Genomic DNA, 22,032 nt, shown 5'->3' with positions numbered 1-22,032 from the left:
ACGGGTGAAAATGGAAAGAGCCATAAAAGATACCATAAAAGAAGCTTGGCAAGGGGAGGTTTCTTTCAGTTCAGTGGCTGGAGCCTGGTTCACACTGGAGAGTTCACTCTGTCATTCACTCACTCATCCATCCACCCATCCTTCCATCCATCCATCCATCCATCCATCCATTCACTCAGCAAAATGCCCACATGGTTTTAGACGCTAGGGATTTAGTACTGAACCAACAAACATGGTCCCTCTCCTTGTAGGATCTCCTTGGGCGCCACCAGAACAGTGACTGAGGGGTGTTTGGGGGCAGCCAGGAAGGAACAGGAAGCCGCTGCACAGACTTTTTCTATTGTGGTAAAATACACATAAGATTTACCATTTTAACCACTTTATACAAGTCAGTGGCATTCAGTACATTCACAACATTGTCCAGCCGTCACCACGGTCTAGTTCCAGAATTCTTTCATCATCCAGATGGAAACTCTAGTAGGCATCCCCCCCTTACCCCTCCCTCCAGCCCCTGACAACCACTGCTCCACTTGCTATGTGTATGGATTGGCCGGTTCTGGATGGTTCATAAAAATGGACTCATCAATACATGGCCTTTTGTGTGTGGTTCCTTTCACCAAGCGTAATGTATTCAAGGGTCATTTGTGTTGCAATGTGTGTTAGCCCTTCATTTCTTTTCACGGCTGAATAATATTCCATTGTGGGGATATAGACCGCCTTTTGTTGATGGACATTTGGACTGTTTGTACCTTTTGGTTATTGTGAGTAGAGCTGCTATGAATTTCAAGTTCCAGTTTTTGTTTGAACACCTGTTTTTTCTTGGGGTACATACCCTTTTGGGCCCTCATTTATTCTTTGCTTTCCTTTAAAAAAATTTTTTTTAAATTGGGGGCACCCTGGTGGCTCAGTCAGTTAAACTCGGGTTCAGCTCAGGTCAGTTCGTGAGCCCACATTGGGCTCTCTGCTGTCAGCTCAGAGCCTGCTTTGGATCCTCTGTCTCCCTCTCTTTCTGCACCTCCCCAGCTCATGTTCTCAATCTCAAGAATAAAAATAAACGTTAAAAAATTTTTTTTAATTTTTAGTTTAGAGAGAGAGCACAAGCAGGGGAGAGAGGGCAGAGGGAGAGAGAGTGAATGTTAAGCAGGCTCTCTGCTGAGCATGGAGCCCAACATGGAGATTGATCCCAAGACTCTGGGATCATGACCTAAGCCGAAATCAAGAACTAGACGCTCAACTGACTGAGTCACCCAGGTGCCCCTGCTTTCCTTTTTTTTTTTTTTTTTAAGTCCGTATGAATTTTTTTCAGTCAGCATGGCTTTGATAAAAAAAATTCTTAAAAAGAAAAATTGTTTGGGGCTAAACAAAGGGCCTTGAATGGAAAGCTAAAGAGTGAGGGCTTTATTCAGTAGGTAATAGGGAGTCAGGGTAGGGGTTTGAGCAAGAGAGTGACAAGATCAGAGTTGGGTGGGAAGACTGGACGCTGGGCCCTTGGCCAATCAGGGCCCAGGGTGGAGCGCCAACCCCTCCCCTCCCCAAGTTCCTGAGCCCTGGCCTCCTGGTGGTGTTGGGAGCTCTCTGGGGCTGCGCTGGAAGAGCAGCTCCTGAAACCCAGGGCGCTCCCAGCTCCTCAACCCTTGTTCCCGCGTCTCCCTCCCCTAGGTTCCTCACCATGACCACACTGAGCGCCCAAGTCAAAGGCTCCCTCAACATCACCACCCCAGGGGTGCAGATATGGAGGATCGAGGTGAGGCCTGCCTGGGTGTGTGTGTGGGCAAGGGGGGCGGGGGGCCTGCAGGCTGGGATGGAGGGAGGGAAGGAGGGAGCCTGAGATTACTCTGTCCTCAAATCCTGCCCTCTGATGTGCGAGCCCCTGCTGCCTGTCCCCAGGGCCACCCTCCTCCTGCTCCTATTCCTCCTCCTATGGTCACATCCCTTCTTCTGGTCCACTTCCTCAGGCCCTCCTCCTGCTGGTTCTTCGCCTCTCCCAGCTCTCCCTGGGGTCAAGGGAGGCGGGGCAGCTGGGGGTTCTGGGTGGTCCGGGGCAGCCCTTCTAAGCTCCTTCCTCTCCCTAGGCCATGAAGATGGTGCCTGTTCCTTCCAGCACCTTCGGCAGCTTCTTCGATGGTGACTGCTACATAGTCCTGGCTGTGAGTGCGGGCGGGTGCCAGAGGGGCCCGAGCAGACAGCAAAGCCCACTGTGGCATTAGGGAGGAAACCTGAGGCTGGGGGCAATAAGGAGGGCTGGCCGGGCTTCACCCCTAGACAGTATTCACTGGGTGGGCCCAGGTGCCCAGCCTTTGGTAGCTCTGCAGGGTCAGAGATATAAGAGGCTCTCCCTGCCCTTGGTCACTGAGCTCCCAGGTGAACGTCTTTGAATGTACAGTCTTGGGGACGCTCTGAGCCAGCAGGATGTCACCTGACCTCAGGTGCACTTTTCCGGAATCCATAGTCCCCTTCATGTTGCCACCTTGGTTTTTGCCACATCCTGTACGATTAATGCATTTTTATCTTTCCTTACACTGACTCGCTTTTGAAATTTAAATCTATTGACTAAAAACATAACTCTACATCAGTACCATAAGTGGAAAGCGGTGTCCCATGTCAAAGCAGAAAGTAGCTATACAGTTTTTACATAATCATTTCCTATGTACATTTGTACACCCCAGTTCATCACCTCATAGACCTGTGATGGTCCATACACATCACTTGGGACGATGCTGCTATGTGCAACCCACTTATTTCCAAGACCCAGAGAGAAAGCCACTCGCCCGATGTCTCAGCGAGTCTGTGGCAGAGCTGGGGCCATTACTCACGGTTCCTGACCACCAGTGCCGTGCGCTTCCTGGATACCAAGCTCACCTGTGGCCCAGGCCCCTTGTGTGTGACAGACCATGCAAAGCAGGGAGGCGGGGAGAGGGCTGTGGGAGCCCAGGGCCTCGGGCACACTGCACCTCCCCTCTCCCTAGATCCACAAGACGGGCAGCAGTCTGTCCTATGACATCCACTACTGGATCGGCCTGGCCTCGTCCCAGGACGAGCAAGGGGCGGCTGCCATCTACACCACACAGATGGACGACTTCCTCAAGGGCCGGGCCGTCCAGCACCGCGAGATCCAGGGCAACGAGAGTGAGGCCTTCCGAGGCTACTTCAAGCAGGGCCTCGTGTATGGAGGGGTGCACTGCTGGCGGGGAGTGGGGCCTGGGCTGGGGAGGGAGCCTGAGGCTGTCGGGGAGCTTGTGAGGGGGACCCACCATGGGCTTTTGGTGATTTTCGTTCTTTCCACTTCCCCACCCCCATTTCTGTTGCTGCCCTGTCCTTGGTCTTCATCCCTCTGAGGATCTTTGGCTGCCCTAGGGGCCATTCGGCAATTAGGTGCACCATGAATTTTCATAAATCAACCCCTGTTTGAATGTCCTGGAGAGCTCAGTGCCAAAGGAAGCCTTCCAGGGCCTCACGGTCAAGTCTTCCCTCTGGCCAACGGGCAAATAACTGCTCCTCCATTCTCTAAAGCAGGACTTTCCCACTGAAAACCCAGGTATCTAGCTTTTCTTGAAAAGTCTGAAGCTCTGGCCTTTGGGCTTTTCCCATGGAAACACGGTCAAGAGCCATGTTGCTACTGACCAGTAGGATAGGCCAGAAGCTCTCCGGTTAGCCACAGTCCCCACCCCTCCCTTTGGTCTTGTTCCTCTTCTTCCTACACTTCTAGCAACAGTCCGCCCCTTTGGCATTTGAGCTGCCACCTCTCCTGTCTTAGTGTCCTTGGGCTGCCCTAACAAAATACCGTAGAGTGAGTAGCTTAAACAACAGAAATTAATGTTCTCACAGTTCTGGAGGTTGGGAAGTCTAAGATCAAGGTGCCAGCTGATTTGGTTGCTGGTGAGAGCCCACTTCCTGGCTTGCAGACAGCCACCTCCTCACTATGTCCTCGCATGGTGAAGAGAGTGAGCAAGCTCTCTGGTGTCTCTTCCTATGAGGACACTAACCTCATCACGGGGGCCCCACCATCAGAACCTCATCTAAACTGTATCATGGGGCACCTGGGTGGCTCAGTCCGTTAAGCCTCTGACTTCAGCTCAGGTCATGATATCATGGCTCATGGGTTCGAGCCCTCTATCAGGTTCTGTGCTGACAGCTCAGAGCCTGGAGCCTGCTTTGGATTCTGTGTCTCCCTCTCTCTCTGCCCCTCCCCCACTTGTGCTCTCCCTCCCTCTCTCTCTCTCTCTCTCTCTCAAAAATAAGCATTAAACAAAATTAAACTGTATCAAAATCTACTACCTCTCAAAGGCCCCTCTCCAAATACCATCACAGTGGGGTTAAGGCTTCCATACATGAGTTTGGGAGAGGACACAATTCAGTCCACAGCCTCTCTCCTCTTCCCCTCCACTGTGGTCCCCATCCTCGGAGTCCCGTTCTATCCTTCCACATTTCCACATTACCACGCACCCGTCTTAGTGGACCTCTCAGCAGGGCAGGGAGGCAGTGAGTGAGGCATCTAGGGTGCAAACTGTGGGCTCCTGAGATACCTCGCGCACCTCAGCCTAGTCCCAGGCCCAGCCCTCAGGTGGCCCCAGTGGCAGCGGGCACCCGGGCTCTGTCACACCTCCCAGCCCACTCCCTTGGGTCAGCTCCCTCTCTTCTCAGGATCCAGAAGGGAGGCGTGGCTTCTGGCATGAAGCAAGTAGAGACCAACTCCTACCAGGTCCAGCGGCTGCTGCATGTCAAGGGCAAGAGGAACGTGGTGGCCGGAGAGGTGGGCATCAGCCAGGGCCCTGGCGTGTGGCCTCCTGTCCTCCCTACCCGCTCCTCCCCGCCCCCCCCCGCCCCCGGGTGCCGGGCAGAGGCCCAGGAGGGGTGAGGTGGGGAAGACATGATGGACTGTGGAAAGTATCTGAGTAGAGGCCACACCTGCCCTCTGGCGCTCCAGGTGGAGGTGTCTTGGAAGAGTTTCAACCGTGGGGATGTTTTTCTCCTGGACCTGGGGAAGCTTATCATCCAGTGGAACGGGCCGGAGAGTAACTGCATGGAAAGACTCAAGGTAAGCCCTGCCCATGCACCGCCCCACTCCCCATCCCACCCTGCCCTCACCTGCCCCTGCACACCTGCCCCTCTCCTACCAATTGAACTCGCCAGACCTCTGTCGCCAGTACCACCGCCCCCCCCCCCCCCAACCAGCCCAGTCTCCAGGTCTCAGCTGACTGCCCTGGATGGTGTGTTGGAAGGTAGATCTGAGTCTCCTTGTGTATGTGGAGAGAAATGCATGTTGGGATATGGGTGTGTGTGTTCTCATGGCTGATCCACTGAGGTTTAATACATCCCTGCTGTGCGGTAGACCCTGTGCCAAACGTCAGGGAGCCAGTGGTGAAGGAAATGGGCAGAGCACCTCCCTGGGTCTGGCCGTCAAGTGGGGGAGACCGACAGGAAGAGGGTAATTGAGAGGTGAGGGGTGGGGGTGGCGGTGGGGGTTCTGGAAAGACTTCTGAGAGGAGGTGGGGTGGGGCCGGAAGAAAGTGGCTGGTGAGGGGTCTGCCAGCAGAGCCAGAGCACAAGATGGGGATTACAGGGAGTTTGGAGAACAGAGACCTTGGAGAAAGCCTCGCTCGCAGGGCATGTTACACGGCCAGAAGGCTGAGTAAGAGGCTCGGGTTTTGTTCTCGGTGCCCAGGAGGCCACCGAAGGTTATTCTGACTTCTGAGTGGAGAAGGGGTGTGGGGGCTGCGGGGACGCAGGGCGCCCTGTGGCCATCTGGGTGAGGATGGGAGGAGGCGCCCTGGCCCCTTGGAGGGATCCACACACATTATGTGGGTGGCGATGGGGCTGAGGAGAGAGGGGCGTTGCACTTGAGCAGATGGGGTCCCATTGCCCGAAACGAGCAAGACCAGGAGCAACAGATTGGGGGAGGAGCTCAAGTTCAGTTTGGGGCATCTTCGTGGATAACGTGAGATGACAGCAGGGAGCTGGGCTGGAGACAGAAATACGGCCTCCACAGTCTGCAGAAGCCCAGGGCCTGGGGCTGAAATGCCGGTACCCAGAGGTACACAGACATTGGGCTGAGGAGGGGGAGCCAGGGTGTGTGTGAGTGTGCGCGCACATGTGGGCACATGAGGAAGTGTGTGCACGTGTGTGTCTCTGCATGAGCACATGTGGACTGTCCACCCTGGGGGTGTGTGTGTCTCGGTGTGAGGACGGTTGTCTCCGTGTGTGTGTGTGTGAGCACACGTGAGGCCGTGCGTGCACGTGTGCATGGGTGCACATGTGAGCTCGCTTTGGGGCAAAAAGACCGAGTGCTATGAGAGCCAGGGCTCAGCTCTCGTCCAAAACTATGAAGGAAAATCACAAGTTTCAAACGCACCCCAAACCCCCTCTTGCCAACGAGAAACCTGCTTTCCCCATGGGGTTCACTTGGTCTCCTCACATGTACCTTAAAAGCCTGGTCCCCCCCGCCCCTGGTCACCAGGGTAAAGGCAGGCAGGCACCTCACCCCTTGGGGCCGTGGCAGGGTGGGCTGGGCTCTCCCGGCATGGTGTGGGGTGGCGGACACGGCCCTGTCCCCCACCAGCCTTCATGGGTCACCGGGGTCTCCCTGCAGGGCATGAACCTGGCCAAGGGGATCCGAGACCAGGAGCGGGGCGGGCGCAGTTACGTGGGCGTGGTGGACGGGGAGAACGAGAAGGAGACCCCGAAGCTGATGGAGATCATGAACCACGTGCTGGGCCAGCGGAGGGAGCTGAAGGCCGCGGTGCCTGACAAGGTGGTGGAGCCGGCACTCAAGGCCGCCCTCAAGTTGTACCAGTGAGTGTCCAGCTGGGCTCTTCGTGGGTGTGGGGGCTCCCTGGGGGCAGGGCACCTGGGTGACAGCTGTGAGAACCCCGCTCGTCTATGCTGTGCCCTTCGTCCTGCAGCGTGTCTAACTCAGAGGGAAAGCTGGTGGTTACAGAAGTTGCCACGAGGCCACTCACCCAAAACCTGCTCAGTCACGAGGTGAGAGGGTCTGGAGACCCCCAGCCCCACCGCCTGTCCCCCTGCACCCAGCCTGCTCTCCCCCCAAGCAGGTGAAGCGCTGGGGGCCTGGGGCTGGCCTGGAGGGAAGGAGTCAGTTTTGTGCCTGAGACTCTGTAGCCCCGCCCCGCCCGCACCCTCAGGCTCCCACCCTGGGTCTTTCTCTCCCACCTGTAGGACTGTTATATCCTGGACCAGGGGGGCCTGAAGATCTATGTGTGGAAGGGGAAGAACTCCAACACCCAGGAGAAGATGGGGGCCATGAATCAGGCACTGGTGGGCATGGGGATCGGCGGGGGGAAGGGGAGAGAAACAGATATAGCAGGGAGAGAGAAGGGGGATCAGACTGGGCGTCCCACCAGGCAGAGGCCTCCAAAGCTCTGGGCCCAGCTCAGCTGGGGGTGCTGAGGGTCTGCTCTGTAGCCCCCTGCGGGGGTCGCTGCCTGCTACCAGGGGCCCACCAACAGGCAACCTGGGGGCCTCCTCAGGATGTGAGCTCCCACCTCAAGCTCAGTTCAGAGAAAGGAGGGAGAAATGGAAGCTGACCTTTTTACAAGAGGGGATCGGGTCAGCAGGAGGCTGGGGCTAAGTCAGAGTTTGGGGTCATTACTGGGGTTGGAGTCAATAACCCTAGCTGGCTTGGGGTCAGAGTGAGAATGGGGATTGGGCTCAAGGTTGGAGATGGCAGCTAGGGGTCAGGGTCAGAACTGAGGTCTCATTTGGTTTTGGGGTTGAGGCCAGAGCAGGCCTTAGCTTTGGGTCAGCCCTGGGACTGGGGTTGGGTTCTAGTTTGTGCTTGGGACCTGGGGTAGGTTTGTGGTTGGGTCTGGTTGGGGTTAGAGCCAGGCTGTCACTTGCATTGGAGGGCTATGGGGGTTCAGAGAGGGACACAGACCCAGCCACCGCTTTCTCTTCCCAGAACTTTATCAAAGCGAAGCAGTACCCCCCGAACACACAGGTGGAGGTGCAGAACGATGGGGCCGAGTCAGCTGTCTTTCAGCAGCTCTTCCAGAAGTGGACGCTACCTAATCAGACGTCAGGCCTGGGCAAAATCCACAATGTGGGCTCCGTGGGTGAGGGCCCGCCCGAGGCAGGGTGCCCCCTGTCCTCCTTCCCAGACACGCCTCTGCCGTGCGCGCTTTTACCCTGGCTCTGGGCTCCTGACTGGGGTGGGGACATGAGGCACACGGGTAAACTTCGGAGCTGTCACAAAAGGGGAGCTGAGAAGCACCTGTCTCTCCTTTGGAATGGGATCGAGTCTCCCTGGGAACCAGACGGCTCCAGTCTCTCGCCAGACAATAGTTGCTGAAGGCAAGCTCAGTGCCAGGCACCTGCAGGAGGGAAAAAGTGTTGTCCCTCTCCTGGCTCCTCTGGGAGGCCCTGGCGAAGCCGGAGTCTTAGGGGTGGGAGATAGGGTTTCACATTATAACTGCCACTCTCTAGCTCTGTGACCTCTCTGGCCTCGGTTTCCTCACCTGTGAAATGGATCTAAGAATTCTAGCTATCGGGGTTGTTGGGAGGACCTGGGGATCTCAGTTGGTGACGGCCGGTGTCACGATTCCCCCCTCCCTCCAGCCAAAGTGGAGCAGGTGAAGTTTGATGCCATGTCCATGCACATCCAACCTCAGGTGGCCGCCCAGAAGAAGATGGTAGACGATGGCAGTGGGGAGGTGCAGGTATGGTGAGGGTGGAAAGTGGGTGCTGGGGAGGTGGCGGGGGCGGTGGAGCCCGTCCTGGACCTCACGCCGGCCTGGTGCTGGTCCCAGGTGTGGCGCATTGAGAACCTAGAGCTGGTGCCGGTGGATTCCAAGTGGCTGGGCCACTTCTACGGGGGTGACTGCTACCTGCTGCTCTACACCTACCTCATTGGCGAGAAGCAGCACTACCTGCTCTACATCTGGCAGGTCAGGCCCCACCCCTCCCTGCCCAGAGCACAGCCAGCTCAGTTCCCACCCTGCTCTACCCCTTCCAAGTGGCCATCTCCCCTGAGTTGAATACCTCTGGTGATGAGGAACTCACCCGTTTTCCATCCTGGGACTGCTTTGGCTATGAGACCCCAGTGGCACAGAGTACCCCCATATACAACCCTTTCCCCTTCTCTGAGTTCTCAGAGCCTCCGATTTCCATGGCTTCCAGCACATTCCCTTCATCTGGGCTTCTGTGTCCAGATGTGAGTGAGCAGGGAGATGCTTGGGTGCTGGGGTAGTGGTATGGTAGCCATGCTGTTTCCCCCAGTAAGAAGGAGAGGAGGTCTGGGGTTAAGGCCGGGGTTGCAGGGGAACTACGGGTAGGGGGTTGCTGGGAAAGGATAAGGTATGGGGATGAGACCAGAAGAGGTCTGGGGCAGATTGGGTTTGGGCTGTGTCCAGGGTAGGGTTTGGTGGGGAGGACAGTTGGGTTTGGGGCCGGGTGAGAAGCAGGGATGGAGTTGTTGCTGCAGCCGGAGACGGGGTCAGAATTGGAGCTGACTTCATCCCACCCCTTCCATCGTGCTCGTCCCCAGGGTAGCCAGGCCAGCAAGGATGAAATAGCAGCCTCTGCCTATCAAGCCGTCATCCTGGACCAGAAGTACAACAATGAACCGGTCCAGATCCGGGTCCCGATGGGCAAGGAGCCACCACACCTCATGGCCATCTTCAAGGGACGAATGGTGGTCTACCAGGTGTGGTTGCCACCTGAGGCACTTGGCAGTCCCCGCATTTGCGGTGGGGTGGGCGTCAGGAGATGGGGGAGGGGCTCTGGGGGGGGGCCGGCCTGGAGGTGAAGGGCAGTCTTCATGGGGGAGGACTGTTTGAGGCCCCATCAGCCATGTGGAACCGGCGATAGAAACAACCACCCAGTACTTTAAGAATACGTAATGAGTATGTGACATGTGCAAGTGCTGTTTCTCTGCCCACCCATCTCCCTGGATCCTCTACATGAGAAAGGCAGTTCTTGCGCCTAGATTCGCCCAAATGATGAGCCTGTCCAAACTGCACTGGTGCCTTCCAACGTAACGGAATAGACACCTCCTGTTTGTTGAGCACCTATGAAGTCTGCGGCCCTCTGCAAAGGGCCAAGGCTGGAGAAGGCCACGCATTACTGTTTACGGTCCTGTTAGGAGAGCAGTGAACTCACGGCCCGAGGCCCTGTGTGCTTAAATGCCAGAAACTCAAGCTGAGTTCACAGGAGAGTGTGAATACAGTAATCTGGGATAGGCAGGGAGTTCACGGTGGAAAGGGGGTTTGGAGGAGCCCTTGACATCAGGGTCGGAGCAAAAGGGCTCAGCAGAGGTAAACTGTAGGGCAGGAGGCACAGCAAAGACAAAGGCCCAGAGGAGGGGACCCACATGGGACAGTGAGAAGCCTGGCGAGCTACATGGGAGGGTTTGGAGAGAGCAGAGTGGGTCTGGAAGGGTAGTTTGCGCCTGAGTCATGTGGGGCCTTCAAAGGCTGGGATGAGGAGCTGGTTCTAGTCTGTAAGCAGTGGGGAGCCACTGAGGATTTCTGAGCAGCGGAGTGCCATGACCCAAGCAACGTTTTGGAAAGGCTACTCTGGTGATGGTGCATCAGAGGACCTGGGGGCGGGCAACCGCCACCCCCGCCCCCAGCCTCTCTTCCTCTCTATTTTCTGTGCCCTTCGAGAATCTTCCATGGTCTCTACTAAGTTGCTCCCCCTCTTTCTCTCTGTCGTCTCCCCACACCCTGCAGGGAGGCACCTCCCGAGGCAACAAAGTGGAGTCGGTGGCCTCCACACAGCTGTTCCAGGTCCAGGGAAACAGAGCCGACAACACCAAGGCCTTTGAGGTCCCAGCCCAGGCCAGCTCCCTCAACTCCAATGATGTCTTCATCCTTAAGACCCAGTCCTGCTGCTACCTGTGGTGTGGGAAGGTGCGTGCAGGGCCTAGTGGCCTCCCCCGCTCTTCAAGTGGGTCTTCGGGATCCCCCCGCCTCAGGGAGCCTCTGGCCAAGTAGGTCCTTCTTGTTAATTTCCTAGTTGGTCTCCTTCCCCTGCAGCTCTGGGTCTGGCCACCCTCACATTTTCTGCCTCTATGTCTGGGTCAGTCTCTCTCATTCTGTTTGTCTCTGGCTACCCCTGGCTGTCTCAGTGTTGGTCTGTCTTTGTGTCCAGGCTCTCTCTCACTATCCCTGTGCCTGTCGCTGCCTCTCCATTTATCTCAGCCTCTTGGATTCCTTTTCCTGCCCTGTAAGGATTGTGCAGACTCCTGTCCCCTCTGCCATTCTTTGGAGTGTCAGACAGAGGAGGGGTGCACATGGGGTCCTGATCCAGGCAGAAGAGCCCTCTCAGATGCAGGAGCTCTGTGCCAGTGAATGTGACACTAGAGATGTTCTCCCCCAACACAGCTGACCCCTCTTTCCCCAGGGCTGTAGCGGGGATGAGCGGGAGATGGCCAAGATGGTTGCTAACATCATCTCCCGGACGGACAAGCAAGTGGTGGTGGAAGGACAGGAGCCGGCCAATTTCTGGATGGCCCTAGGTGGAAAGGCGCCCTATGCCAGCAGCAAGAGGTAACTACAGGGTCCCTCTGCCTCTAGCTCACCTTCTGAGGTTGGAGAGCCTCCCAGCATCTCCATCCCATGGCCCAGAGCCTGCAGCAAGCATGAATTGAGGACTCTGTATACCAGGTCCCCAGGGCTACAAGATGAGTCAAGGGCAGCCCGTACCCTCAGAGCCTCTTGAGCAGTGCAGTGTCTGTGTGGGTGTGCCTCGGGCCTGGAGGGAGTGTCTTTGTGGCAAAGGGAGTTCACAGCCATAAGAAACAACTCAATGAGAGGGGCAGGCTTGCCCTTTGGGAAGAAGATGCCAGAGCCCTGACCTTTAGCGCTGACACAGGACCTGGATGCTGAGAAGCCCCAGCTGTACACACTCTTTCAAATGGTTTTTCTGAAGAATACCCGTGATCCACCATTCCCCGGTTCAGAAGCAAAAGGGCATATATTGCAGTAGCCGTAGGAGGGCACGGAGGGAAGACAGCAGAAAGAATTTCCCAGTGGGCCCATAGAAGAGCCACTGGAATGGATGTCCTAGAAAGGCAGTGGGGATTTCTCCCTCGGAGCACTCTTAGACTCTTGGGAGGAGGGGGGACTTTATGTGTGAGCAGAAAAAAAAAGAGTATTTTCCTAGAAGTTAGGCTTTCCATGCCAGAGTTCTGTATCCTCTATTCTTCTGTCCCCCTACCTTCTTCTTGGCAACACAATTTTCTCTCCATCCTGCAGATTGCAGGAGGAAACCCTGGCCATCACCCCCCGGCTCTTTGAATGTTCCAACAAGACCGGGTGTTTCCTGGCCACAGAAATCCCTGACTTCAATCAGGATGACTTGGATGAGGATGATGTGTTCCTGCTAGATGTCTGGGACCAGGTAGGACAGAGGCCTGGGGAACCTCCCTTCCCACCATCTCCATCTCCAAAGCCAAGAAATAGTGGCTTAATGGACAGGCTCCCTTATAGATTCTTCCTGGGAGTAGTATTATGAACAACAAGAGCCTACGGAAGAAGGAGGCAGGTAGAGAGGAATGTGCCCAATGGGGCTGCAGGGCAGGATGTATTTTCCCAAAGTCCAATTTTTTTTTTTTTTTTTCCACGTGGCATGTCTATAGCTCTGGAGAGGCTGGGAGTCACACATTGGCAGAATATCCCAGTACAGGACATCTGTCCAAACTCTTCATTTCCCAGATGCAAAGTCAAGACCAGACGGGACCTGCCCAAGGTCACTTAGCACCACTGTTGGTCATCGGAGCCTGGGTGAACCGAGGCAGAGCCCTGTGGGCCAGGGAGGACGGGAAGGACCGCCTGAACCCTGGATTCTCCACAGGTCTTCTTCTGGATCGGGAAGCGTGCCAATGAGGACGAGAAGAAAGCCGCAGCCGTCACGGTGCAGGAATACCTCAAGACCCACCCCAGCGGCCGTGACCCCGAGACCCCCATCATTGTGGTGAAGCAGGGATACGAGCCCCCTACCTTCACAGGCTGGTTCCTGGCTTGGGATCCCTTCAAGTGGAGTGTAAGTGGCCAGCCCACCCTGATCCTTATAGCCCTTCACATCCTCCTCCAGGTGGCCGCTCGTGGTACACCACAAGGGCAGGGCAGACTCCCAGGCTTTTCTGTTTACTGCGATAGATGACCAGTGATATATTTGTAAAGGGGTCTGAGGGGGCCTAGAATAAAAAGTAAGGCTGCATAAAACCATTAACCCCCCTGGTGAGGGAGAGGAAAGAAGGCTATCAAAAACCCAGGCTCACTCAGTTCAGTGCCTTGCCTTATGGATCCAATGTAGCTGAAGGCTGTTGGACATTATTGGTTAGAACCGTACTATTTAAACTTAACTGCAGTTAAACAAAATTAAACATTCAGTTGCTCACTAGCCACAAGCTAAGTGCTCTGTAGCCCTATCGGACAGCACAGAAAAAGAACATTTCTATCATCGCAGAAACTTCTCTGAGGCGGTGTTGGTGGATCCGTAAGCCAGGTGAAATGAAACATGTCAGTTCTCAAGGACAGATAAATATCTTCCCGGCACTGAATTCTAAGCAAAATGGGTCATACATGTGGTCCTTACCTGAGGGACAGGGAGTCAGACTTCCACAGGATTCTCTGGAACTGGTCGCACATAGAAGCAGAGGGCAGGTCCTCAAAATGGAAGGTTTTCTGCAGGAAGGAGGAAGGCTAAAGTAGAGAGTGCCAGCCCAATGGCTTTGGGTGCACTAAAGTGGCAAAACAGATGAGTTTAGGGAACCAGAGCTTAATTTCCTCAAATACATTTCCTCAAATACATTTTTTGAAAGCATTCTTTCAGTGGCTGATGGGCTGAATTTAGTTTTGAGGATAAACAAATCTCAAGGCTGCAAATTTAGATGCCAGAACTTTTCTTTCTTTCTTTCTTTTCTTTCTTTTTTTTTTTCTTTCTTTTTTTTTTTTTTTTTTTATGAGCAGCAGGCAAAAGTTTATGAGAGTATAAGATCAGAAAGTAAGAATAGTAGGAAAGCTCTCTTTTACAGAGAGGGGACATTCGAAAGTGAATGCCCCGACTCTAGGCGAGGGTCCTTGTTTTATAAGGTTCTGGTCAGCCCCCCTCCCTTCCCCCTTGTTCCTTCTCAGGTCCTACCCTTATTGGCTGGATAACTCTGCGTTGTCCAGTCCTGATTGGCCCGATTCCATTGTGTGAGGGTGGTCTATGGCCATATCATTCCTTGTGGGTCGTCTGTTTTATGGTCTACTACTTATTTTTAGTCAGGTCTTCCGTCAAATTCCTGAGGGGAACCTGAGGGGGAGCACATGGTGTCTGATACACTCTTAAGAGGAAACTTATGCCTGAGGGGGTAGATGCCAGAACTTCTAAAATTCCTATCAGTGTCCTGAGTCAACACCTCTGACGGCCCTCCCCTCGCCCCAGTCTGGGGGGCTTCTCTCAGGCTCACGCGTGGGCTCACTCCTTCACTCAGCATAACTCCAGTAGGGTGCGCGATGCTTGGTGCCAGGCCCTGGGGATATGGAGACGGGGCTCCTCGTGGAGCTAAGGTCCCTTCTAACTCCCTTTGCTCTTTGGCGGCAGGGTCCCCCAACCAGGCTCTGGGAGGAGCACCCCCCGCTCTCCAGGGCCCCCATGTTCCCCAGAGCCTGCAGGGTGTAGGCAGGTTCTCAAGGCTGCATGTGGCTGCTTGCACTGCCTCTGAGTGTGGCCTCCAGCCCCACGTGGGGCTGAGCAGGGCCTCTTCTGACTGTCAGCCCTTTAGGTGCCCATCCTCGCCATCCAGCCTCCTTTTTCAGGGTCCCCCCCCCCTCCAGCCCCTGAGCCCCCTCTTCCCCCTTCCCACGCCCAAGCCTTAGACCAACCTTCTTCCAACTCCTGAAGGAAAAAGTTCTTCCATTTCCTCTGCTGAGAACCGGGTCTAACTTGTTATTTACTTTCTGTGCAGAACGCCAAATCCTATGAGGACCTGAAGGTGGAGCTTGGAAACTCCAGGGACTGGAGCCAGATTACTGATGTGAGTACAGGGCAGGTGGCCGGCTGACGATGGCCAGCCCTGCGGGAGCTGAGAAAGCTCCATAGAGGACACCAGCATCCTGGGCTTTACTTTCCACCATGAACCGCCCCCCCCCCCCCCCCCCCGGAAATCCCTTGTTTTTTACTTCCAGGCCCCTGGGTGTTTTTTTTTTTTTTTTTTCTCCTCCATTTCCTAGTGTATGGTTCCCCCATCTGATCATACATGAATCTGATGGGAGCTGAGAGTGAGGGGCGGGGGCAGCTGATTAGAATGCAGATCCCAAAGTCCCACTCACTGCCCCAAATTCTGGCTTGTGGAATTGGGTTGAGACCCAGGAATATTTGCCCGTTCTAAACGAAGAGCCCAGGTGATTTGATGCAATTAGGCCATGGACGACACTTTGAGAAAGAATGATTTCTCTGCCGTGGTCATCCTGGGATAGCCTTCTCCAGATACAAACTGCAGTCTCTGAGTTAGTTAACAGAAACTCATTTAGCCTGTCGGCCTGGTTGATAAGGAAATCTGAAAGCGAAACCTTTCCTTCAAGAAGTTCCCAGGCTTGCAGGGGAACTGAGTCCAAGCAGACTCTGCAAAAATGTATCCAGAACATGAGAGCAATTCCACAAGCATGCTGGGGTAATCAGATAATGCACCTGGCTCCTTGGCCCCACCCTCAGGCTGAGTACCTCGTGACACTCATTAAGCCCTTCTCGGTGGACTGATGGTGTACGTTGGAAGGCATATATAGGTCAAGGCTAAGTGAATTTACTGATCACAATTTCATAACCGATAAGAGAAAGAGGATCATAAATGTCCAAGGTGGACCTCAAGCATCCACCATGAGAAGCCATGAAGAAGTTTGTAAGTCAAAGAACAAAATAATCATCTCGGACCAATTGGCTTTGGTTGGACACAATCCACCAAGTTTTAGCTCATGGGTCCGATCAAACGTTGTGTTCTTATGAGGAGTGTGTGTGGGTGGTGGGGTCATGGAAGGCTTCAGGAAGGAGGTGCCCTAGAATCAATGTTGACTCCAGAGAGATAAGCAGCCTGGGAGGTAGCCACAAGCCAGCAGAATTAACCGGTGGTTTCCTTTTCTTCCCTAGGAGATCACAAACCTCAAACCGGATGTGTTCAATGCTAACACCAACCTCATTGTTGGGCCTCTACCCATCTTTCCCCTGGAACAGTTGGTGAACAAGACTGTGGAGGAGCTCCCTGAGGGTGTGGACCCCAGTAGGAAGGAGGTAGGTCAGACTGGAAGAGGAGGATGAAGAGATACGGCTTGCCGATTGCTGGACAACACTAATTGAAGCCCAGATTGTGCCCTGCAAGTGATTAGGTGCTGGGGGGATGCCAGAGAACAAAAGCAGACCTGGTCTCTGCCTTCATGTGAGGTGACATCTCAGTGGGGAGAGAGGGCTCAAAGGACCCTGATTACACTGTTATTTCATTTCAGTGATGATAAGTACCACACAGGTGAAGTACAGGTGCCATGAAAAGTATTCCCAAAGGAAACCTGTTATAGTCAGAGCAGAGTTCCTTCTGAAAGGTGGACAGGAATTATTCAGGCAAAATGGGTTATTCCTGGAGAAGGGAACAGCATACATGAAGCCCAGAGGCAGGGAATAAGTGTAGCATGGGGGTGAAACTGCAAGGTGGCCAGAGTGGCTGTGGTGTGCAGAGCTGGGGAGTGGCAGGCCAGGGGGCCAGGGGCCCAACTGAGCAGTGCATGCTACGTCACCTTAGGGAATGTGGTGTGTTTTTTTTTGGGGGGGGGGGAGAGCACAAGTGGGGGAGGGGCAGAGAGAGGGGGACAGAGGATCTGAAGTGGGCTCTGTGCCGACAGGCTGACAGCAGTGAGCCCGATGTGGGGCTTGAACTCACAAACTGTGAGATCATGACCTGAGCCAAAGTCGGATGCTCAACCCACTGAGCCACCCAGGTGCCCTGGGAATGTGGTGTCTTTTTAAAAAGTGGACAGGAACCGGGGCGCCTGGGTGGCTCAGTCGGTTAAGCGTCCGACTTCAGCTCAGGTCACGATCTCGTGGTCCATGAGTTCGAGCCCCGCGTCGGGCTCTGGGCTGATGGCTCAGAGCCTGGAGCCTGCTTCCGATTCTGTGTCTCCCTCTCTCTCTGTCCCTCCCCCATTCATGCTCTGTCTCTCTCTGTCTCAAAAATAAATAAACATTAAAAAAAAATTAAAAAAAAAAAGTGGACAGAAACCATTATGGCTGAAGCAGGGGAGTAGCAGTTAGATTTATGCTTTTAAAAGATTACTGTAGGGGCACCTGGGTGGCTTAGTCAGTTAAGCATACGTACAAGTAATGTTTTCGGCTCAGGTCAGGATCTGATGATTTGTGAGTTCGAACCCTGCATAGGGTTCCGTGCTATGTCAGCATGGAGCCTGCTTGGAATTCTCTCTCTCTCTCTTTTTCTCTCTCTCTCAAAATAAAGGATTTATTCTCAAAAAATTTTAAAAAAGAAAGATCACTATAGGGCCACCTGGCTGGCTCCGTTGGTAGAGCATGCGACTCTTGATCTTGGGGTTGTAAATTCGAGCCCCATGTTGAGTATAGAGATTACTTAAAAATAAAATCTTTAGGGACACCTGGATGGCTCAGTCGGTTAAGCGTCCGACTTTGGCTCAGGCCATGATCTCATGACTCGTGAGTTCAAGCCCCACATCGGGCTCTCTGCTATCAGCTCAGAGCCTGCTTCAGATCCTCAGTCCTCCTTTCTGCCCCTCCCCCACTCATGTGTGCACGCGCGCTCTCTCTCCCTCTCTCTCTTTCAAAAATAAATATTAAAAAAATAAAATAAAACCTTTAAAAAAGAAAAGTGAAGAATGGAAGGTGCAGAAGCAGCAGCCCTGGGCAGACTGAGTGTGTGTGTGGGGGGAGTCTACAATAGGTGGTGGCTGGGGAAGTAAGGGAAGGAAGTGGTTTAGAGAAATATTTAGGAGGTAAAGTCAAGGACACTAGGTAATTACTGGATGAAGGGGGTGAGAGAGCGGCGGTGGGGGGTGGGGGGAGGAATTGTGTCATTTTCCGAGATAAAAAAACAAAACACAAAACCCTGGGTCAGACTGAGCTTAGAGGGGACAAGCATGAATTGGGTGGTAGCCATGCCATTTGAGGCCCCCTCCGTTCCCCCCCCACCCCCACCCCGTGAGACATAGGAACAGATGCACGTTTGGTGGGCAGGCAATTCAGAGGAGCGCCAGGGAGAGACTCACCAGCGCTCGGTGCCTCTGGTGGCTGCAGCTGTAGGCCCGCGCTGTCACCTGCAGGGAGGGAGTATGGCAAGAAGAGCTTGTTAAAAATACATTTTCAATATTTATTCCCACTACAGGAAGATCCAAAAGACATGGCAAATCTAGCCTGATGGGGGTATTGAGAGAAAATGTACTCTGGGTATAATAATAATAAAGTCTTACACATGAATTAAGGACTCTACAGAAGAGAGATGCCTGATTTCTCCAAGAAGTCTGTTAGCGATCTGGGCCCGATATATGTTTAAGTATATTGTTCCCAAAGCATTTGTATCCTGCCCTTCACCTTGGAGACCATGTCCGTGCATTCTCTCCCAGATCTGCCCACCATCCGTGTCCTCACTGTAATAGTGGGATGATCCTAATATATTTTCTGTAATAGTAATACTACAAATTATTATTTGCCCAGCACCTGGTACATAGAAAGCGCTCTGCAAATGTAACCTGCTATTTTCACTGCCTGCTCTACACCTGAGAAAACTGAAGAGTGGGGAAGTGACTTGCCTTATGTGACTGGCAAAGCTACTTAGTAGCCAAGTCAGAGCAAGAACCAGGTCTTTGGAGCCCTGCTGTTACCCTCGTATCATCATGTGGCACCAAGTATCTCTAACAGGAGGGGCAGCCAGTGTTATTGAACGAGGTGATCAGTGGGAGGCTGGAGGGATTGCAGGTTTTGAATGGGACAAACAGCATCAAAACAACCCTACCACGGTAGACACAGTCTACAAAATCTAAGATCCTTTTTAAAAACTCAGTTGTCTGCTGCCGATGTTTTTAATCATGGGAGTAACATACATTCTTGTGGGAGAGGTATAGGTTCATGGTCAAGTGGGGACAGTAGGAGAGGTCTTGAGGCCTCGCTGGCTGCTCCGAAGTCGGAAGGGGAGCCAGAGACAATGAACAGTGGTGTGGTGGGTCTGGCTGCAGGCAGTAGCAAGAGGATAATCCAAGTGTTTGAGCGCAAGTGAGTAAACCACAGAGAGGCGGATGTGGGTATGGGTGAGGCCAGTAATCAGCTGGCAGGACCACAGAGTCCAAGAACAGGACTAGGGAAAGATACAAGGCCACTGGGATGGGCAGTTCCTGCTATCTAGCCTAGGGGTCAGAGTCCAGAAGTCTCCACCAAGCAGCGGAGCCAGCCTGACTGGGGCTGAGAGGGCACCTGCATCCACAGCTGTGAGGGACCTGGAGCGGGCGTTTGCTACAAACCAGTTTGGGGTAGGCAGCTCTTCCCCATCCACTGATGCCCAAACCGCCCACCTTTACTCCCTTCCTCCCTGCCTGGGGGAGTGGGCAGTGCTCTCAGGATCCTTGAGGACAGAATGCCCAGGGGTGGGAGGCAAATCTAAAGACAGGTTAGAGAACTGAGGCATCAGACCTACCTGAGCTTGAGGTCCATCTGCGGATGTTTGCCAAGCGGTTCAATTAAGGGCTCTCTGCAGGAGTGGATAAAACACTCTTCTGGGTTGGCAGGGTGGGCTAAGATTGAAAAACAAAAAACAAAAACCTTGCTCTCACCACCCCTCCCCTCTGGGTGCCTGGGGAGCAGAGATGTTGGGAGATGCTGTTTTTTTTTTTTTTTTTTTTTAATTTTTTTTTCAACGTTTATTGATTTTTTTGGGACAGAGAGAGACAGAGCATGAACGGGGGAGGGACAGAGAGAGGGAGACACAGAATCGGAAACAGGCTCCAGGCTCTGAGCCATCAGCCCAGAGCCTGACGCGGGGCTCGAACTCATGGACCATGAGATCGTGACCTGGCTGAAGTCGGACACTTAACCGACTGCGCCACCCAGGCGCCCCAAGGGAGATGCTGTTTTATAGCAGCTTCAATTTGGGGTTCTCACATTGAGTGTGCCTTGATAGCACTTAGCTTGCCTTAAGCAGCACCACTATTATATTGTATCAGCTGGGAGCAACAAGTCATTTCAGGCAATCTCCTCATCTAATGGAGAAAGATACATACTCCAGGCCTAGAAAGGTGTCTCCCAGTCATGATCTCCAAGCTGAGAGTAAAAAGGTAGAATTGTGCTAACCTTCTAGACCCTTCATAGGACTGGAGAATATAGGGTAAGTCATCCAAATGTTTTGTCTCCTGCTCAAATTAGCCAGCTGTTTTGTAAGTGCCACGGCTGTACACGCTTGCTCACTTTGCCCATTGGGGTGGGGCGGCTGCCGGGTGAACTTGAGCCTGAGCAAGTCAGGGCCCAGGAGGGCAAGCCCTCAAGGGCTAGGGGCTTCTGCCAGAAGAGCTGTGCCTCCTGTGGTAAAGACAACTTGGTCTAGATCAGACCCGGGTAGATTCCCTTCTGCAGCTCATCTGCTTCCTCCATGGGCCAGACGCACAGAAAGAAGGGTCCCCTGGCTTAGGTTCACTGCTTAGTGAGACAGATGAACAAGATACTTTCTTAGGGAAACATATGCCCTTTCACATGTAATGTCACTTTCATCCCCATAAAAACATTACAGAGAAGCAAACATTGGCCTTTAAAAAATTTCCCCCATTCTACAGAGAGGAAAACTAAGATGTTCCCCCAAGTTAGCAAATTCTTAACCAAGCTAAGCCAAGTTCTTATTTCAGATCTAGGGTCAAAAGAAAGGAGCTCAATCTACTTCATCTTGAACTCGTTCCAAATTCAGGGATCAAACCTCTTGCACCTCAAAATGCCACCTGACTCCTCCCATTTCTTTCTTGGTTCTCCTGACGTTGCCTGTATTTGCTTTTCATGTGATCGCCACCCCACACCCATAAGACTCATCAAAGTAAACCCTGGGGAAGAGTGTGACCTTTGTCCTCTGCTTCCTCTCTCCTTCTAGGAGCACCTGTCCCCCGAGGATTTCACCAAGGCCTTGGGGATGACGCCCACTGCCTTCTCTGCCCTCCCTCAATGGAAGCAACAAAACCTCAAGAAACAAAAAGGCCTGTTTTGAGAAGCAGGGGTAGCTGCTAGCTGGAGGGCAGTACCCTACCCTGCTTGGTTTTTCATGACCGGGATGGGAGTCCTACACTAATTGAGGTGAAATTTTAGTTACCGGTGAGCGGCCTTCTGTGGCACTGCCACTTTTATCGAGTAACCTACCTATTCTTCCAGAATGATACCTCCGTAAAGACACTGTGATCCCAATTTGAGACATGAGGGTGGGGGGTCACGTTGTTTCTATCCTCAGGTATTGCATCACTTTTAGTATCCTGTTCTAGAGCTTTCCCTCCTGAGAAGACCAGGCACTCCACGGGACATCAGAATTCTGAGGAGCCGTTGCTAGCTTTTCCTCTCTTGTGACACTTTTATCTACAGGAAGTGGGCTGAAGACCTTTCCCAGCGTAATGGCTTTTCCTCTTCACTTTCCTGATTTAGGCGAGACGTTAAAGGGGACTCCTCCTCTGTAGGAGTTGAATGGCCTGGGAAAAGGACCTGTTAGGCAATCTCACAACACTAACGGGTACCCAGTGAGAGCAACATATCCACTGGGTTTTAAATGCAGGCTATTTCATCCCCTTCTTTGGTACTAATAAGGCAAAAGAGCTTAGCAAAGGCCAATGCTGAGTTTACAAACGGTTATCCAGAACCTCTGTAAAGCTTCACCGGCTCCTCAAATGAAAACGAGAACTCCGTGCCGACCACAGCCACTGGTTGGGTTTGCCCTTCCGTTTCCTTTAAGTTGTAATGGGGCTGCACGGAAATCCAAGTCAGAAGGCCAACAGAAAGGGATCTCAGAACCTCAACACGTGATCGGTTAAGAATGCAAGTGTCTGCAAGAATATGTCCTTTTTAGAAATA

The 22,032-nt window shown here is 53.3% G+C and overlaps 1 protein-coding gene and 1 long non-coding RNA gene across 2 annotated transcripts; one reads left to right on the top strand and one right to left on the bottom strand.

The window, feature by feature from the left end:
• Positions 1–1,378: 1,378 nt before the first annotated feature.
• VIL1 (villin 1) lies at positions 1,379–21,342 on the top strand. The gene is made up of 19 exons (XM_049614893.1): positions 1,379–1,744; positions 2,073–2,147; positions 2,967–3,173; positions 4,652–4,750; positions 4,925–5,035; positions 6,587–6,789; positions 6,900–6,978; positions 7,174–7,272; positions 7,916–8,069; positions 8,572–8,672; positions 8,763–8,900; positions 9,500–9,658; positions 10,686–10,865; positions 11,359–11,504; positions 12,213–12,357; positions 12,811–12,999; positions 14,912–14,980; positions 16,087–16,227; positions 21,071–21,342. The coding sequence occupies exons 1-19, from the start codon at positions 1,670–1,672 to the stop codon at positions 21,182–21,184; spliced, it is 2,484 nt and encodes an 827-aa protein (XP_049470850.1). The 5' UTR covers positions 1,379–1,669; the 3' UTR covers positions 21,185–21,342.
• On the bottom strand, positions 7,430–15,064 carry LOC125911186 (uncharacterized). Its single transcript, XR_007454283.1, has 4 exons — positions 14,829–15,064; positions 14,101–14,256; positions 13,555–13,643; positions 7,430–8,327 (listed from the first exon to the last, which is right to left on the bottom strand). It is a non-coding gene; the product is annotated as an uncharacterized LOC125911186 (long non-coding RNA).
• Positions 21,343–22,032: the final 690 nt, after the last annotated feature.

The sequence above is a fragment of the Panthera uncia genome, assembly GCF_023721935.1.
Source record: "Panthera uncia isolate 11264 chromosome C1 unlocalized genomic scaffold, Puncia_PCG_1.0 HiC_scaffold_3, whole genome shotgun sequence".
In the NCBI taxonomy this organism is placed as follows: Eukaryota; Metazoa; Chordata; class Mammalia; order Carnivora; family Felidae; genus Panthera; species Panthera uncia.
The sequence above is the reverse complement of the archived record's forward strand: the minus strand, read 5'-3'. Positions and strand labels throughout refer to the sequence as shown.

Coding starts and splice junctions, on each gene's coding strand:
- VIL1 (XM_049614893.1), top strand. CDS start 1,670: ATGACCACACTGAGCGCCCAAGTCAAAGGCTCCCTCAACATCACCACC. Junction 10,866..11,358: donor GCTACCTGTGGTGTGGGAAG/GTGCGTGCAGGG, acceptor CTCTTTCCCCAG/GGCTGTAGCGGGGATGAGCG. Junction 12,358..12,810: donor TGCTAGATGTCTGGGACCAG/GTAGGACAGAGG, acceptor GATTCTCCACAG/GTCTTCTTCTGGATCGGGAA.